The following is a 19,032-nucleotide window of genomic DNA, read 5'->3' on the forward strand; positions in this document are numbered from 1 at the left end:
CCGCCCCACTGGGGTTACCGTTGCCCTCATCCACAGGGCCACCCGCCGCCCCCGGCGACCGAGCTCGACTAGGCCGCGGGACGTCAGAGGCCAATCATCTATCGCAGGGTTTTTTCCGACCTCCCATTTGATGGCCCCTCTATGATTGGTCTCTGACGATCACCACCTGCACATGTATACTGTATCTCCCCCCTCTGGCCCATTTTTGGTGCCCCCCCTTCTTCTTCTTTGTATCATCTGGAGGTAGACACATATTTTTTGTATCAGGACTAGACACACAGTCCTTCATAACCTCTTTTTTGTAGAAACGGTTGGTTTGCCCGTTTTGAGACCACCACCGTTATGCTCATTGTATCAGTTATCTTTAGTCTCATAGACCTTCACGGTTTCCCGAAGACTTTAATAAACTTTCTTTCTTTCTTTCTTTCTCTCTCTCCCTTTACCATGTTTGTAACAGTTTCGAGCAGTAGTTGGTGGTCAGCATGATCACATTTGCTTCGCAGATTCACTCAGTCCCTCGGCAGCTATCATCATCCAAAATTTAAGCAGGAGGGAATGCCACATGCAACTCTACACTAGGGAGCAAGGTGACACACAAGCTGACCCACTTGTCGTACGTTGTGACCCCGTTGTGAGCCCTAGTCCAGGGACGAGTCAGGCAAGAGCTAAGGGGGTCCGTTCCCAATTCCCAAAGTCACAAACCACGGCGGAGCAGATTTGGTGGCTAGGGCAAAGTGTTGTGAGCTATCCACCTAGCAACAAGTTCAGAAGAGGGGAATTTCACATGCACCAGGGTCAAGCCCAGGTGGCAGTGACACTTGGCTGCCTAGCTTGCCTGAAATGGCCCAAAAGGGCCTTGTTTTATAGGCAAGGGCCATCAACCTGGTCGGTCAAAACCGACTAGCTAGTCGATTGTGCTGGCCCAAGGTTGGCTGGTTCCCAGCCCTATATAAAGGGGCCTTCAGTCGCCCTTTTCACTCACTGAGCCTTCCTCAATTCAAGACTTAGCTCCCAGCCTCGAGCAGGGCTTCCAGCCAGCATATGCGCGAGGTTTGGGTGTCCTATTTCCGCAGCAGAGTGCCATCTCCCGCATGTCGTAGTTAGGGGAGTGGTCTCAGCACAATAGTTTTGTATGCCGATTTGGCAATCATGTATAAATAAAGCAGTGTATTATAGCTAGGTAAATCTCATGTGTGTCTCATGCTTGAGTTAGCCTTTATATTCATCTATTTTCTGCACAGCAAGTCTCTGCATATTACACCCACCCTCTTTCTCGAATCCCTTGTTGCATGTCAAACCCCCAATGTCCTCCACATATGGGGGCTCACAAAGTGGGCTCACAATTGGGGAGGAGGCCTATTATCCCAATCCGTCCTCTCACCAACCCATGGTGGGCGAACACCCCCCCTTCGATGCAGATACTCCATCAGTTCCCATGGAGAAGCTCTCAGGAACATGTCGAAGGTGTCCTTGATCTCTAGTCCATGACTCCGCAGCTCTTGCTCTTCTAGGTATGGCTCCATACAATTAAACCATCATAGGCATTTCCAAGCTCCATATGAAGGGAACGACGTGCTCTGATAACTATGGCTGTTGATAGTTGGCAGGTTCATAATCAAGAATTACAGCACCATAAGTGGTTGGTGGTGCATAGAAAGAACCTGTGTACAAGGGAACACCAAGCATAGCGAACGTTGAGGGAAGGTCTAGAGAATGTCTAAGCAATGCTTAGGGAACATTCCTTGGGCCGTTCCACAGGGACTAGTCACTAAATGACAAATTCCATTATTTTTTATATGTATTCTATAGACTCCTTCACACTCAACTACTCCACCATTGGTGAAGTGGTGTTCCCGTTCTCGTTCTCGTCTCCTTGGAGTCTCGTACTTGTTTTGAAGGGGGTTGGCGTTCCACAAGGCGTCCCTCTGGGTGATTGTCAACAGGTTTAACCACAAAGTCACCATCTCCTCGTCTTTGCAAATGTCAAGGCCATTCACATACGACCTTCTAGCGGTCGCCCTCAGATTCCTTCACCCTCAAGCACAGCACCGTCATAGGTTTAATCACAAAGTCACCATCTCCTTGTCTCTGCAAATGTCAAGGCCATCATCATACGACCTTCCAAATGTCGCCCTTAGATTCCTTCACCCTCAACCACGCCACCGTCATTATTTAATATATATTCTATAGACTTCACCCTCAACTACTTTGCCATTGGTGATGTGGCATTCCCATTTCCATTCCCGTCCACGTTCTCATTCCCTTGGAGTCCATTCCCATTCTAAAGGGGGTTGGCGTTCCATGGACGTCCTTGTTTCGAGTAACTGTGTCAACATGGTCAACCACAAAATCTCCAAGCTCCAAGGAAATCTTGCCATAGGCGTTGAAAGCCTCTACAATGAGGTCCAAACGAAAGCAATCTTTTGAAATCTCTTATAAAAAAATTTCAAGAAAATGTAGCTTGGAATCTCAGTCTTGTGTTGCTTGCCATTGCAGCAAGCTAGGAACCTCCTCATAGGACCCTCATCTTCAATGTCCCTTTGTGACTCTATAGGCATGCTCATCTTCATTGTCTCTGTGTGACTCTGTAGGCAGGCTCCCCCTGGTGCTACCTAGATGTTTTAAGGGCTTTACGACACTTGTCCATTGGAAAACTCGAGTGGACTGGTGGAGTGGCGTCATGGATCTCATTATATAACTGCCTTGCCCCCTTAGTCACCAAGGCTACCGACCCTCATCTAAACAAAATTAGATGTGCCCTAGCGGTGAGATATTCCAAAGCAAGCACTACCAAATCCCGTGCACTAAAGGCCAGTCCACAAGTAAAGGGAAATCGACTCCTAAACTCTTGACATGCAATAATGACATGTCCTCTTGACGAGAGTGCATTCACACAAGGAGAGCCTGTTGGAGGTCAAAATCTCCCGATGTCACCTAGAGAGAGAGGGCCTTGCTTGTGGGTGTGCCCGCGGCCCGTGAGCGAGGGTAGTGTAGAGAGAGAGGGCTTGTGTTTGTGGGTATGCCCGCCCCCGTGAGTGTAGGTTTGTGTTGCTTTCCAGTGCCTCTTGTGAGCCGATGTGGTGCCGCGGTGGCCATGGAGGTTCCAAGGAGGGGTGTGGAGGAGTGTGGCCAGAACTGCCCTGAGGGGCTGCCATGGATGTGCCCTTATAGGCACCCCAGGTGGGGGCTGGAGAGGAGAGGGTGGAGGTCAGCCACCTTGGCTGGGTATAGCCCCTATTTTTGGGGGGGGTTGTGCCCTTCTTATAGGGCCATGAGCAGCCCTAGTAGTGGGTCGGCCCACACATACAGGTCGGCCCTACAGCAGGGGGTCGGCCACACTCTAGACCAACTGACTAGGCAGGGTGGGCTGCCTATATATAGGCTCCCCATTCTCATTGTTCATTATCACCTGGTGGAGGAGCACTTCACTGCAGACAGCATCTCTTGGAGGGTCTGGCAGAGGAGCAGAGCCAGCCCTGTTGTTCACCTGAGGTTCTAATGTCTATTAATAGTCATTTTTCATCATGACATGTGACGGTTAGTATCATTGGTTTGCCTCTGGCACTTGCTACATGCTAGTTGCTCATTTATTAGGTTTATCTTAGTATTTTAGTTTCTGAATGTGATATAATTTATGTGAACTTCCTTTTTGTCACATGCAATCTTGTTATTCCAAATCTCATGCAAAGATCTCAAGAGGGCCATTCAGTGTGTATGTCCCTTTTATGTTCATGATGATAGAAACGGTCAAAATCTCTCATTGTGGTACTTGTCTTGGGCTATGTAGAATTCAAACCAGCGGGATCTGGATGGATTTGTATTTTACACAAGATCCCAAGCCTTCCCGTTGTTAGACAGAAATAAATATCACTTCTACGTCAGAGGATTCTGTGAAACTTATAGAAATCTGTTTTATCTGATAAGGATGATGATTTTACTATAAACTGAGTAAAAAAACGTCTTGTTGAGAGCAGGGCCATGGATGCTTTGACTAAGTTACACCTATTGAGATGAGCTTGAATGCTAGATGGACCAAATGCGTTCCAGTATTCCTGTCTGTGGGGTGTCTTGAGTCATTACAGTTAAGATATTGCAACTATTTTCACATTTGTCATCATGAAAACTCAGCCGTGGATTGCATTGCTTTCTACAGAGTCCATGGTGCATTGTTGGCCGAAATGCCTCTTATAGGAACCCGGGAACAGTACCGTCGCCAAGGCATGTGCAGGCTACTTGTTAGCGAGATTGAAAAGGTGGGGTTGCACTTATTGTGATATTCTATTTACAAGAACAGAATTTGATCTTGAAATTCCATTTTTTAAAAATCTCTGGAATTATACAGAAGTTTTGTTCTATTATTTTGCAGACCTTATGCTCTCTCGGTGTGGGAACCTTTGTTTTACCTGCAATACCTGAACTCTTGGAGACGTGGACACATGCTTTCGGTTTTCAACCATTGGATTCTTTGCAAAGGCTTGAATATAGAAATCTGAACATGATGGTATTTCCAGGAACACAGTTGCTGCAGAAAGCTCTCCCAGGAAGTGTGACAGCTGACATCGTGCAAGGAGAAACTCGGTTTGTACAGATGTCAGATCTAAGTCCTCAGCTTCTGCAAAACGTTTCAACATCAGCAGAAATTCCCTGTATAAGGTTAGATATCTCTATAAGCTCTTATGGTGCTGTAGAATGCAGGCTGCATGTCTGTTGTCCAGTGGAGTATGCTACTTGCAGATTGGGTCTGCATGCTTCAGAACCTGAAATAGATTTAAGGGTGCAGACTTGTACCCAAGGGCAATGGCTAGAAGAGAGTTCATGTGAACAGTTGCGAGTGTACCTCCTCTGAACTGTGGAAAACCTTCAATCTGTATTAACTATATAGAGCTAATATTTAGTTCAATGGAGCTGAACAAGGAAGTAGACGATGGAGAGTAAAAGGGATCTAACGGTTTTTTCTGTGAGAGGTGAATAAGACTGCTGCAAGACTCTCACGAGAGGTTGAATTAGGACATGCTTTTCATGACGACATTCTGGAATCACTTAGCTCACAGCCTATGATACAACCGATTGTTCAGAATGCAACATGAATGGTAAAAAGGCATGCTCTAATTGGATTTTTTATGAAAATCATTGTGAGAGGCTTGTTCGCCTCTTGCAGGTATAATTGGTCAAGCTGCTTCTACTCTCCATCATCTAACCTTTTTGCGTGCTCCGTTGGATAATCTTAATGCCCCATCTTATTTACAAAGATTATTGTTTTCTGCCATTTCAGAGGGACTCCCATTTTCTTCAGAAAGTCTGGTCTCATGTAATTCTTGTGCTTTAGTACAATTCCATCTCGTTAAGCAGCTTCAGATTCTGAATTATGAAGTTTCTATCTAGAAAGAGCATACTCCACTGGGCTTATAGGCTTGTTCTATTTATTTGGGGGCCTTGTTAAGATAATACCTTTTGAAATATAAAGTTTGAATTTGTAAGGTTTACAAACATTTCAATCCGTAGATGAAAGGTGGCTTAGAGTAATCTGAATTATATTTCTTGTTTTGGTCACTCATCTTATCTTTTCTCTTTCATTCCAAAAGCTTTTATGTATTGTGCTCATATAAGAGAAATACATAAGGTATGTGCATAGATTCTGTCTCCATTGACCAGCTTAACCACGGAGAGAACGGGAGCTGATTTTGTAACCAGTTTGTCAGCTTCTTTTAGAAAGTGGGATGCTTGGTTGTCGTGTTCTCTACATGTAAGCTCTTTGCATATTCTGACTTGCCATTTTCTAGACAGCCTGTTTATAGCTCATGACAACTTATGAAAGATTTGAGCTCAAAGCTAGTAGAAACTATAGTTTGGGATGAAAGGCTTCGCTTTCTCTTACTCAAGTATTGGTGAACCAATGAGAACTGGTCCAAGACTTGCAGCTACATGTTTTTTTACTTCAGGTTATGCTTTGCTTTGTACAATTCTTCCTTACGTGTTTGGGCTGTGCATATGGAATCAAAGAGCTGGTTGCTGAATGGGTAACACGTTTTTCATATCATCTTCTCCAACACGATGGATGACCTAACTCCAATGTTGACAAATTCTTCTAGCATGCTATGTGCATCAAGCTCACGTCTAAAATTGAATCAGAAGTGTTGATGACGCTTAGAAATTTAGAGGATCTGAGGATCTAGATTAATTGGTGCTTTGGGTGTATCAAGCTCTTGTCCTTTCTTATTTCAAGGTGAGCCCTTACATGGTCATGTCGCTTTGCTATTTTTTTCCATAACCAGATTCACAAGGCATAGATCTGTTGTACATAGAGAGGGGAATATTATCCCCTAAGTGAACCTTTCCATCCTGTAGGCAATTCACTTTCCTCTCTCCTTGGATCATGAACCGGCTTCATTATTTTTTTTGCTGTTTGAGACTTACGGTAGCCTTGTATCTAGAGTCTTGTATCTCTGTCACATAAGCAAAAAAACCTGCTCCAGGAACACCGGCACGGCTGACAAGGCGCTCTACCACATCAGTCTAAGAGCAGTGGGCATAGTAAAATCCTTTTCCTAGAAAGACAAAGGAAGAGATACAATGCGGACCCACTGCAACATCAGCCCAATGACGAAGATGAGCTGAAGATAAAACCCTGCCCATAAAATAGAGGCAGACTCCCAATTGCTGAGCGTGACGAAGACCGGAGACCAAAAGGGTAGAATCCTAGGAGTGAACAAGCGGGGAACCCGATAAAGGAGCTTCTGTGATAGAGGTAGAGCACATTTGGCGAAGAAGATCCAGCTGGAGAGGAGAAGAAGGACCATCAGAAACATCCAGTTTTGCCGATTCGACTGAAGGCGAGGCAAACACACCACCATGCTTCCGCCAAAGAAAAACACTGAGTAGTAGGAGTAGAGGCAGAAAGAGGAGGGGCTGAGGCAGAAAAAACAAAGGAAACAGGTGTTGAAGCAGCAGGAAGGGAGGAGGAAGATGACACCGAGGGTTGCAACACTGGAACAGAAGGCAGAAGAGGCGTAGGGACACACACACACACACACACACACGCACGCACGCACGCACGCACTCACTCTCTCTCTCCAATTTTGGATTCAAAAGAAGAACAATAGAATGAGACAATCACCATATGTGAGATGAGTAGGAAACCCATATACATTCATAATTTGGATCTCACAAGATACTCAATACAAGGTAAATCCCCCTCATGCGGAATCCGTGGATATCACATGAAACCACTCCAAGCAGTTGCAATGTTTCCTTCATGCCTTTTCAAAGGATACAAACTTAACTCCTACCTTATCCGAGGAGAAATATACTTGATTGACACATGATCAAGGACCCAATCTTATTACTGATTTGTAATCGATTGAAGCAATGCTATGTTTGCAATGTCTAAGAAAAAATAACCAAACCAATCATTGCTCAAATACTTACTTGATTGAGAGATTTGTCAATAGTGCAATCTCTTATCTAATTACTCCAGGCTGCAATTGAGATGCATGTCCTCCTCTTCCCCGCCCTGCGCTGCGCTGCCCCCCCCCTCCCTCCCCCTTTCCTTCCCCCTCCGCCATTCGCTCCCTCTCCACCACCTCTCCTCCCCCCGCTTCCCCGTACTTCTCCATCCCTCCCTCTTTCCTCCCACGCCTCCGTCCCACTCCCCCCTCCCTCGTCTCTGCCATTTTCTTCCCCCGCCTTTTGGAGCGTTCGCAGTTTGTCGGTGCGGTATGGCGGCCGTGAGCCCGGAACCGGTGGCCCAGACGGACCCCCCCCTCCATCAGCCTACCGCATAACACTGACAGAGCATCAGGTCTCCTTGGTGAAGCAGGCCGCCACGGACTTCTCCCAGACGTCCGTTTATGGGGGTCATTGGCTACGCCCCTTCACGAGTAGACATCAGGGACTGGTTGCAGTCCACCCTCTACCTTGAGGACAGCCACATTGAGGAGGTTGCACTCATGGGACATGGTATCTTCTGGCTCAAGCTCTCCTCAGCACACGTTGTGAGCGATATGGTCAGACGGTCCCCTACTTCTGTGGGTGGGAAGATCATCCTTATGGTCCCATGGTATACGGGTTTCAGTGTAGCGGACTTTGATGCCCGCTTCCGCATTCCTCACCATCCAGTTACCCTCATTTTCCCAGGCCTCGCAACCGAGCTTCGCCCGATCATCAAGGACCTGGGGCGCACTTTGGCTGGCTCATGCAGGACACCACCGTTGATGCGGCGGCAGCCAAGAGGTGCCACGTGTCAAAGTGGCAGTCCTAGATCCGCAGAGTATCCCCTCGGAGTTCGAGATTGAGACGGACACAGGTGTGGTGACGCAGCGCATTATGGTCACTGGTCGCCCAGATCAGTGTCTGAGATGCCACGGCTTCGGGCACCAGGCGCGCTCCTGCCCTCGCTTCACGAGGATAGAACCTCAGATGGCCCCCATCCAGGCAACTCAAGATCCCCCCCCCCCCAGGGCATCGACACCCCCTCTCGAAGGGGAAGGCTGGACTGAGGTCAAAAGAAAACGGAAAGGAAACATAACAGGACCAAAAAAGCCTTCCCATCTACAGCAAGAGACCCCTGTGGTCACCAATCAGCAGCAGCCCGGCAAGGGGAAGGAGAAAGTTAAGGAGAAGATCAGTTAGCATCCCCCTCATCCTTCACCCCGACCCCCCCCCTCCTCGGTCCCCCTACCTCCCCCCCCTCCAGAATCCCCCCCAGCACCTTTGGTTTCAGCCCCCCTCTCTCCCTCGAGCATGATCCCGAGGGAACCCCCCCTTCCGTCTGTGCCGCCTGCGGCCCCGAAGCCAGCACAAACCTCCTCCGCGCCTATCCCTCCTAGCCCGGTGGAGGGGAGAGGCCGTTCCCCGCAGATGGCTAGCACCACTTAAGCTTGTTGGACAGCCAGCACTCCTCTTTCTGGTTCAGACTCCTCATCCTCGTCCCCACACCCAAGGGTAGTTCCTATCCTAGAGCTCTACTTTTGGAGTTTTACCGAGCAGGACCTTGGGATTATTTGGATGCAGTGGGTATTGGCTCCTTCCCTACATGCCTAGACATTAGCATCTTCTTCCTCCGAAAGGGGGCGGAGGGTAAGGTGTCCGTCCTTGCTCCCCATGATGGTCCTAGCTATTCCTTCACTATCACTAGTGATGGGAATGAGCAATGGACAAATGAAAATGTTTGGGAGACGATTCGAGATCAGTCCTAGGAGCAGGTGCAGGACTGGATCGGTAGCAGAGCAACGGAGCTTCTTCAGCAGCAGTGGAAGGAGGGTGACATTCGTCTGAGATGGCGCCACAGCGCCAAACGATTCCGCCTCTTGGTCATCATTCGACTGCCTCTGGAGTGGATCTACGCGGAAGGGCTCCGCCCGTGGAGGACCTCAGAGGTTGCGGGCTTCTACAGTATTTCCCTGGTGGAGGCTTCGAGTTGGTTAGAGAGCTCTTACCACCATGGGACGAAGGGCCTCTCCCCTTTGTTGAAGGTTTTAGAGGATGGGTCCGATGATCCGGCCTCTCCTTCGAAACCCTCACAGGAGCGCCTTCGTCTGCACACTGGACATTCTCCGACCACCTCGACATCGACCACAAGCAGACAGTTGTTTGTGGCCCATCTCCCCTCTTCATGAGTATACGCATTATCTCTTGGAACGTCAACGGGTTCCACTCATCAGGAACCCGCGGCCCCAGGAAGATGGTGCTCAGACAGGAGCTCCAGCCAGCCTTGGTGGGAAGGGTAGATGTGCTCTTATTGCAGGAACACAAGCTTTCGGCTTCTCAGACCAGTAAGTGTGGGAAGGTTCTCATAGGACGCTCCCACACCTACTGGGAACCTTGGATTGGCGAGCAGGGAAGGAGCGGGGGTGTCTGTACCTCCATCGACGCTTCTCTAGTTCAGCATGTGTGTGGTTTTGGCACCTTGATCTCAGGACGAGCGCTTTGGGTGGGCTTGAATATTGAGGGATCCCGCATCGGCATCCTCAATATCTATGCCCCGACCGACCTCAGATGGAGAGCTGCTTTCTGGAGCTCTTTGACAGACTTATTGCTAGAGATGGATTCTTGGATTGTAGGAGGGGACTTCAATAATCTTGAGACTTTAGAGGATCAGCAGGGATGGGGCCCAGAGTTCCTCGGTATAGCTCAGGCGGAGCAGGCAGATTGGGACTCCTCCTTGCTCGATGTGGGAGGTCGGGACAGCTGGAGGGAGCCTTCCTTTTGCAGATGGACAGGGAGTCTGGACTTCTCTTGGGGTTACAGGAGGGAGGGAGGCAGACTTCTGGAGCGGTTGGACCGTATGTCAGTGATTGGGCGCTAGGCAGAGGTGGAGAGTCAGGAGTGGTTCCAGGGACGGCCCTCTCTGACCATGCCCCAGTCATCCTAGTCCTGAACTCAGCCTCTCACTCCTTACCTCCACGCTCGTGCCGGATCCCAGACTGCATCGACTCCAGAGCAGCGGTTCGCAACAGGATAGTGGACCTGTGGGAGCAGGATTGGGACCCCATGGGGGATATGGCAGCTCAGGTCTCATCTGTTAGCAGGAGGCGATTCAGGTCAGGCAGCAGTGATGGGCGAAGGAGAGGGGTCTCAGACGAGATCTTGCGATACAGCGGATGCAGCAGTCTTCTCTAGGCTCTGAGGAGCTCAGACGACAGGAGGTTAGAGCTCGAGCCATGCTAGAGGAGATCACCCAGCGACGCTCAGAGTTCTCGTTTCATGCTTCCAAGTCCTTTTGGGCTAGGAAAGGCGACAGGATGTGCAGAGAGTTCTTCAGGACTCATGGCCAGAGGCCAGCAGGGGAACAGCTCCGATATCTTAGAGCGCAGGATGGTAGTATCAAGACAGATTCAGACGAGGTCCGGGACTTGGCGACAGATTTCGACAGATCCTTGTTCCAGCAGGAGCCCCCAGACCCTCGTGCCCACTGTTGCAGGGAGGAGGTGTGGAGGTATACACTGTCGCTCGTGCAGCCTAGCATGAGTGAAACCTTTCTCGCCCCTTTCACCGTGGCAAAGATGCAGGATGCGGTGAGCGCTATTGATGGGCAGAAATGCCCAGGTGAGGATGGGCTCTCTAGAGCTTTCTTCACCACCTTCTGGGAGCAGGTCCACCAGCCCTTGCTCGCAGCCTTCCAGCATATCTTCTGCAGCGGACAGATGCCAGAGAGCCTTGCGACAGGCTTGATCTGCCTCATCCCCAAAGGGGGGGACCGTCAGGAGATCAGACAGTGGCGCCCTATCACCCTCCTCCAGACTGCCTACAAAATCCTCGCCAAGATGATCAGTAGCCGCATCCGCCCCCTGCTACATGACTTGATCCATGACACCCAGACTGGTTTTCTGCAAGATCGTAGCATTTTGGACAACATTTTCACATTCTCAGAGGAGACGGAGTGGGCCCAGCACAGTGGCCAGCACCTTGCCATACTCCTTCTTAACTTTGAGAAGGCGTACGACAGGGTAGACTGGTCCTTCTTGGAAGGTACACTCTCTCGGTTCGATTTTCCAGACGAGTGGATCAGAGGTATTGCTAGTCTCTACAGGTCGGCCTCCATTCGGGTTATCATCAGCGGCAGGATGGGGGAGAGATTCACCCTCGAGCGCTCAGTGCGTCAGGGCTGCCCGCTTGCGCCCTATCTCTTCCTATTTTTTGCGGAGGCCATGCCTCACTTCCTACGAGCCCATACCACTGGTCTTCGAGGGATGCGCCTCCCTATTCGGGACGATGCAGAACTTCTGGACTCCGAGTATGCAGACGCCACGGCCCTGTATGTGCAGGATGATATTGAGTCACTGGAGCGAGTGAGATTGTCTTTAGGGGTTTTTTGCCTAGCCGCTGGGGCGAAAATCAATTGGCATAAGTCAGTTGGTTTTCTTACAGATCCGAGAGCCAGCTCACAATGGGGTATTTTCCTGGGGTTTTGCTGGATCCCTAGAGGACAGACGACACGTTACTTGGGATCCCATATCCCTTGGGCACTCTCGGCGCGTGGGCCTGCGCGCTCGCTCCGGGTTTGGAGGGACGTCTATAGCCAGTTGAGCCCAGGCGAGCTGGCAGCAGCAGTAGGTACGGCACGTGGGATCCAAGCTCGGCGAGCGGAGATCGATGCTGCCATTCTTGCAGGTTGGAGGATTCCCATGATCACCAGACAGCTCCTCCCGGGAGATGAGAGGTGGCTAGGGCAGTTCACACCCCGTGGCATTCCTTTGGTGGTTGCAGGTCTTTTCTCAGACTCCTCGATTCACTTCTCCTCCGTCGTCGATGATAGCCGTCTCTAGAGCAGAGAGGCCGTGATCGACCCCCAGCTTCCCTGGCAGCGCCTTTGCATCATAGGGCTGCAAGGGAAAACGTGGCATATAGACCCCTTGATTATGCAGGACCAGGACTGGAGACTCTAGATTTGGGAGGGCCGCTCCTTGACAGAGGTGGAGTGGGACCCAGGAGAGTGGCGCTGGCCACCACTGGAGACCTCAGAGAACCCTACCCCCTTCTTCTCATACAATGCGCGTACTGGTAGGCGTGCTCTTGGGGCTCTCCAGCGCAAGCTACCCACACAGGCACATAGTTGGTATGCCCAAGGGATATCTTTGGTCTTTCTTCGCACATTCTGGAAGACTCTTTGGGCAAGCTGGCGGCCGAGGAAGATCTCTTACTTTCTTTGGATGGTGGCCCACAAGGGGCTACCAGTTGGCAGCTGGCTGAGGCAGATGGGGCAGGAGGGGCACTGCCAGATGTGTTTTTAGGAGGAGTCGTCCCTGAAGCACTGCCTTTGGAGCTGCTTGCATGCCCAGACAGTGTGGAAGGGAGTCATGGGGATCTTAGCGAGGGCTGCACCCGAGCTAGGACCGGTCACTTAGGGAGCCGTTTGCTGGTGCAGCACCGAGATGGGACATCACTTGGCTTATGAGTTCTCTAGGCAGGGTCCAGTTTTCTTCATCACGCAGGCCACCTAGGCATATATGGACAGCTTCCCTTGGCATCTGACAGAGACAGATGCAGGAGCGATGACTCGGCACCCAGTTTGGGAGATCATAGGGAGTATTGTAGGCTGGCATATCTGGACTTCCAGATGTGCGCAGACCTTAGGAGATCAGGCTTCTCCTGCTACCCAGACCCTAGCGGACATTTGGAGCACGATCATTCACACGCTCAAGGGTCAGTGGGATTAGATTCAGGGGGAGTCCAGGGTAGGGAAGGAGAAGAGACGGCGCTTCCTTCGCGACTGGGACTATCGAGAGCTGTTCTTCTAGCACTCTGCTTAGAGTCTTCAGTGGCATTACTCCCCCCTACCGTGGCTGTTTGTCCACATTCCGATGATTATGCCCTGAGAGGCTTGTAATTAGTATTTTGTTACCACGGGCGGTATCCGTTTTGTGATTGCAACCCGCTGGCCTTTAGGCCCTCTTGTACTCTCGTTTTCAAGCAATATAACTAGCACTACGTTTTGCGCAAAAAAAATTCAGATGCATGTCATGTCACTAGTGATAAGCCTTATGCTCGCCATATACAATGGGCTTGCTTAATGTGGTGTGACGCTCAACAACAGTGGAATTTGTTTATCGCACGTATTTGTGAGCATTAAGGATATAAATGTTTGCTCCATCGAGGTGCTATCACCCATTAGCCAAATTATATCCTCAAGTGTAATGAAGGCCAAAATTTGGTCAAGTCAGTAGAGTTAGGATTACTAGTACTTGGGGTGTTTGCAAGATAGAAAGGTCAAAGGGGATAAGGATGTACTTGTATAGTACACTCCCTTCATTTGCAATGTATTGTTGATGTGACATCTAATCCTATCTACACTCCTCCTTCCTTCCTGCTACTTGTTGCCTTCTCTCTCTCTCTCTCTCTCTCTCTCTCTCTCTCTCTCTTTCGCACCTCTTCCTCTCTGTCTCTCCCTCCTTTTCTCCCTCATTCTCTCTCCCTTTCGCTCTTCTATCCTCTCCCTTTAATGTGCCCCTACCGCTTTCTGCATCAAGTAGATAGATGATTGCTTCTCTAAGAATTATTGAAGCACCTATTTTGACAACTCTTTCCAATTCCATAAGCAGCACAAAACTACCCTTTAGTTAGCCCACCTTACCAGCTAGAATTGACACAAAATTTGACAATTGCTATCCCCACAGGTCGTCGCCTTAACTTCTATCCCCACGCCTCGTCGCCTTACTGCTATCCTCATGGGTCATTGACTTAGGCCGACTTGTCGCCTTACGCCAACCCCATGGCGGTTGCCATCGCTCCTATCCCGCCAGTGGTTGCCATCGCTGCAATCTCGTTGACGGTGGCCATTGCCACTATCCCGTTGCCTTACACCATTCCCACGGCCGTAGAAATACCAGAAACTATAAAAGACCACCCTATCCCTCAGGTTGTCACAGTGTAGGCAACATGTAACTACAAGTAGATAGGAAAGTGTGTGTGGGTGTGTCGATTTGTATGTATGAGAGCATATGTTTATACTATGGTCTACTCCCATTGTTGGGCACTGATGACGTCAGTGGGGATGTCCTAGTAGCTAGTCCCGGCTATGCGTGATGGAGTTTAAGGTTTTTAACCTTATGAGTGACTATCATGAGATTGAAAGTGCACCGTGTTGTGATTTTAGAGGATGAGTGTAGGCATGTTCCTGAATTCTTCTAGACATATATTTATTAACGTCTACAAAAGAACAAAAATGTTGATGAGACTAAAAATTGAAATATGAGAGGATGGGTTTAATATTATTTCATTATGTTATTCGGGAGGACCTCCTTAAGGTTTTGGGACATTTCATGTTTGGGAAAGTTGGCCACTTGGGAATCTAAAAATATTAGAGTCTTAGCTAGGGGAAGGGGCCACATTATTTGGGAATTGTAGGAGACTTAGGTTGGGAACATGGTATTGGAAAATCTAGATATTAGTTTGAATTGCAAAGGAGAGGGACATTGTAGATGCTATCATGATTCATGTTTGATCGTTTTTTGGCAGTTCATGTTGTATAAACTGTGTTTGAGAGTCTTGGAAACTATCTTGGGTATTCAATGTCATTTACATGGATTCATTATATGGCTCTATTCTTTTTTCTTTCTTTATGTATTCTCATGATTGTATAAAGTATGGTGAAATCAAGCCTGGACTTTTTAGCTATCTATTGTATATGATGTACATTCTAAGGCATATGAACTATCATAAATTACTAAGGTTAGCAAAGATGAGAGTTATTGTGCACTAGCTAGTCACAAGTATAGTTGGGGTGAGTGGCCAAGCTCTTTGAAACATGCAGTCCAAACTTTAGAAACTTTTGTCTTAAACAATGACTTTTGTTGTTAGACCGATGGTATCCAAACCGATCTAAAGCCATTGTGGTTTGTGACTCAACAGTTTGACTCGAAGAGGTCCACAATGGCTTTCATTTGTGATCCGCAGGATCAGCTTCGCACTATCATCTTTTAAGGTATATTCCTTTCGTGATAAATAGCACAAATATCGATGATGATAAAGACAGTTCATCAACTTCTTTTATTAGTGAATATTTAGAAATGTATAGAGGCCTCTAAGGCATTTTGCAGGGCTCTGCATCTGCATTCAATCAGCCCCCGCTATCCAAGTGCGATTGGTTTCATAGGCCATTCTTGACATCCTCAGTTTCTCACATAATCAGATTCAAAGACGATAGGTAGAGACAAAAATGATTCTTAAACGCCTTTTCTCAGATGTTCTTGAACTGGCGTGTGCATCAATCACACCAAAAGTTTGAATTGAAGTAGGACATTGAAAGGGGGTGTGATTAATGGCTTAAATAGGAATTAATATTCTTTCATAAAGGAATAAAGGCTGCAGAGTCAATGTGCTCATGGCATAGATTAATGTCTTAAAGGAGCATATGGGCCGCAGAAGCCAAAGGGAACTGTATATCGTGACTAGGTCTCCTACCTAGGCCTGTTTTGCAATGCATATGATGTGTTTCGAAATGGTTACATTTTAGACCATACAAATTTTTATTGTAACTCTGATATCTCAGCACAACAGTATATTCTAGCTGTCTAATAGTCTGGCCTCAAAAGGCCTTTTCTATCAGTATAGCTACTGTTCCTAAACTTTTTAACCTAGAATTATTTACTTGGGAGAGACGAAACCCCAAATTTCTCATCTTCATGGGCTATTTTAGCGTGGATGGAACACTAGCCTTTGTCAGGACCGAGTCTGGACGTCACCTCCACGGTTCGAACAGAAACTTAGTTGTTGGATGCTCATGTGTGTGGGGATTATGTGGATATGTGCCACATTTGAGAGCACGCCTTGATAAACCTGGTCTACAGCCACCATTGGGTGATGATGACGAAGTAGGTAGTCCTTGTTATTACAATGGAGCTTATGGTTTTCTTTTGTTGACTGCTGCTGGTCTAAACCTGCACCCTTTATTTTTTACCAGGATGAGTTTGATGTTCCTGGATTAATCTTGACTCATCTATTTCTTGAATTAGTGGTGAGCATATCCTCGATTAATCTTGACATATGTGTTTCTTATTGCGAACTTGTGTTTGCTTAACAGTTTAGTGGTAACATATCTGTGACCAAATTTTCTATGGTTGCACGATGACGATGCGCCAACATTGAAGGACGATCATAATGGAGTTCCTTATGATTAGTTGTAGGAGGTAATTGAAATGGTAATCAGATGTTACTGGAGAGCTGCAGGATGGTATGATTTGATAGTAGGAGCATCTGTAATTGAAATTGTAATCAGATGTTACTGGAGAGCTGCAGGATGGTATGATTTGATAGTAGGAGTATCTGCCACTTCACTTTGAACGTATATTTGTTGTAGCCTTGGATTTGCCGTGGGCCCGAGTATGTGTTCGTTACAGGGTGTCGTCCCGGGGAAAATGCCTGCATGTTGGCCGTAGGACACAAAACTAGTGAACGTGTAGATTGTTTCATCAGCTGGACCTCCTTGAAAGAGAAATCACAATAAATTTGAATTGTGGATTATGTTTGAAATTTGATGGGCTGTCTAGTCTTGATGTATCAAGAAAACAATGAGCTGCATCTTCAAACATGGTCACCGAGAAAGAGCTGCCTCTTTAAACATGGCTACCTGGAGATTCAATGAAGTACATGAATATATACCAATAGAAATCAACTTAGTTACTTCATTTTGATTGATCATGATAGATCTGATTTTTTTGTGACAGGAAAATGAAGTCATCTTCTTTTAGATGCAACGTAGGAGAATGTTGATGTCTTCAATCTTGCATGTTCTAGCTTATTGCTGCTGAGAGGTTTGTGGTGCTTTTTGCAAACAGCCGAGATCTAGAGGAGGCAATTGCTTGTAAACAGAAGCAGTTGGAGGAGTCGAATGAGGTGGGGAGAGTAAAGTCTACCTGCACTGATGACCAAGTATGTTCCATGCTTTAAGATGGTGTCTTGGAGGTTTTTTATAGGGATGTATTATGATGTTGAATTAGCTTGAAATCAAGTTCTTGCTTTTCTCCTTTCTATGAAGTAGGTGTCATCATTGTTCTGAACGTTAAAGCATGTTTTCATAGATTCAAACGCCAGCTTGATGTGGTTTTTAGTGCATGCAAGAGAATTCAATGCAAAATTTTCAGAAACCTCAGTATCAAGTTTTTCGAAATCGAGAACCTATTTTGATGGTGCTTACTTGCAGACTTATAACAGCTCACAACCTTGATCTCGAGACCAGAGGTTGCTAATTATCTCAAAGAGACACTGACATATAATTATCATGGATGTTAGGGGATGAAGAGTGTGTCGAAGGCATGAACCTGTTATGGTTATTGATAATTGGCCCGATTTGTATTTCAAGAAGATATTATTGCAACTCTTTTCTACTCGCTATAGTGACTAGTCAACATAAATATGAACTGCATACAGCATTAAACTGACTTTGGGTTGAAGCACAGTAAAGATGACTAAATTTGAATACTGAGTGTTCTTACAACATATTTTAATGTTATTTTGCCAATGCGGATTACAATCCGTAGTCTATCATGTAGGTTTACGCGGGGGAATCTTTTGGGGGTAGAATGCTCTTGTGAAGTTTTAGTTGCTGGGAACTAGGTTCAAACTGATATTTTGAAGGCCCAACATTGTGAGCTGACACGTGATTTATAGAAGGCCACTCACTTTTCTCCAATTATATGCATGCATTATGTTCTGTGAAGTGTCCTTAGAACACACGCCAACTCAGGACTTTTGGTATAATTGTAAGTTCTTTCTTGGAGTTGAGGTATCTTGCTTGTTGGAAAACAGGTGTGGTGAAGAAAAGATTTTTCCTTAACAGCAATTTGTTTATGCTTCAAATTATTTTCTTCGGACTTTGTTTATGATATCTTATGTCTACAGGTGAGAGATTTTTGTCCTTCGAGCCTTCTCCCCAAAGAATCGGCTGAGAAGCAACGGGAAGGCTTGTGTACAGAAGAAGAGCCTTTGCCTGCTGGCCAAGGGTTGGACAGACATATCTCCCAAACTTATGGTAGAAAGAGGCGTAAACAAGTTATTGATGGGGCCTCTCCCCTTGTTATTCAGTCGGAACACAATGCTCCGCAATTAACCACAAGAGATACAATTATGACTACTGACAACACTGGTGCGACATCTTCAGCATGTTTTATTTTGGGTCTGAGGAATGTGTTGCAAGACGGCTCAAAATCAATGGATCCAAATGTTGAAGAAAGTGACTTACATCATTTCGTCGATCAAACAGTCTTTGGGGAAAGCCATGGATGTGTAGTTTTAAGTACAAATGATGAACGGGCTCACTTGGAATGTCAAACACTCTGCAATCAAGTGATCCCTTGAATTTTTTCCTTTGTAGTTTGTGTCTAGTGGTTTGGGGCTCAAGTCTCTTGAGGTCTTAAGACTTTGAGATCCCACCCAAAATTTTGTGAACATCGTGTCGTGTCCTCTATTCATTTATTTTTTTAATATGGGGTTTTGTGTTGGAGGTGCAAGTATAATCCCACAGTGAAGGGTCGTGTTCATGAGTATTTGCAAGCTTGTCAGATTTTACAAGAAACATTCTTTCGCCCACGATATGAATTG

The 19,032-nt window shown here is 47.1% G+C and overlaps 1 protein-coding gene across 2 annotated transcripts in view; it reads left to right on the top strand.

Moving 5' to 3' along the window:
• Window positions 1–19,013, top strand: part of LOC147903214 (uncharacterized) — a 48,097-nt gene extending 29,084 nt beyond the window's left edge. Inside the window, exons 9-13 of one of the 2 annotated variants that reach the window (XR_015540806.1) lie at window positions 4,154–4,253; window positions 4,367–4,653; window positions 15,346–15,418; window positions 17,271–17,364; window positions 18,334–18,471. Coding sequence is in view for 1 of the 2 variants with exons in the window: in XM_087372988.1 (XP_087229114.1) it covers window positions 4,154–4,253; window positions 4,367–4,653; window positions 17,271–17,364; window positions 18,334–18,789 (937 nt within the window). In the remaining variant the exon portion in view is untranslated. Of the gene's footprint in view, window positions 1–4,153; window positions 4,254–4,366; window positions 4,654–15,345; window positions 15,419–17,270; window positions 17,365–18,333 lie in introns of both variants that reach the window. The other variant, XM_087372988.1, reaches the window with a different exon arrangement.
• Window positions 19,014–19,032: the final 19 nt, after the last annotated feature.

The sequence above is a fragment of the Dipteris shenzhenensis genome, chromosome 3, assembly GCF_047967505.1.
Source record: "Dipteris shenzhenensis isolate YYH24624 ecotype China chromosome 3, Dip_SZ_1.0, whole genome shotgun sequence".
In the NCBI taxonomy this organism is placed as follows: Eukaryota; Viridiplantae; Streptophyta; class Polypodiopsida; order Gleicheniales; family Dipteridaceae; genus Dipteris; species Dipteris shenzhenensis.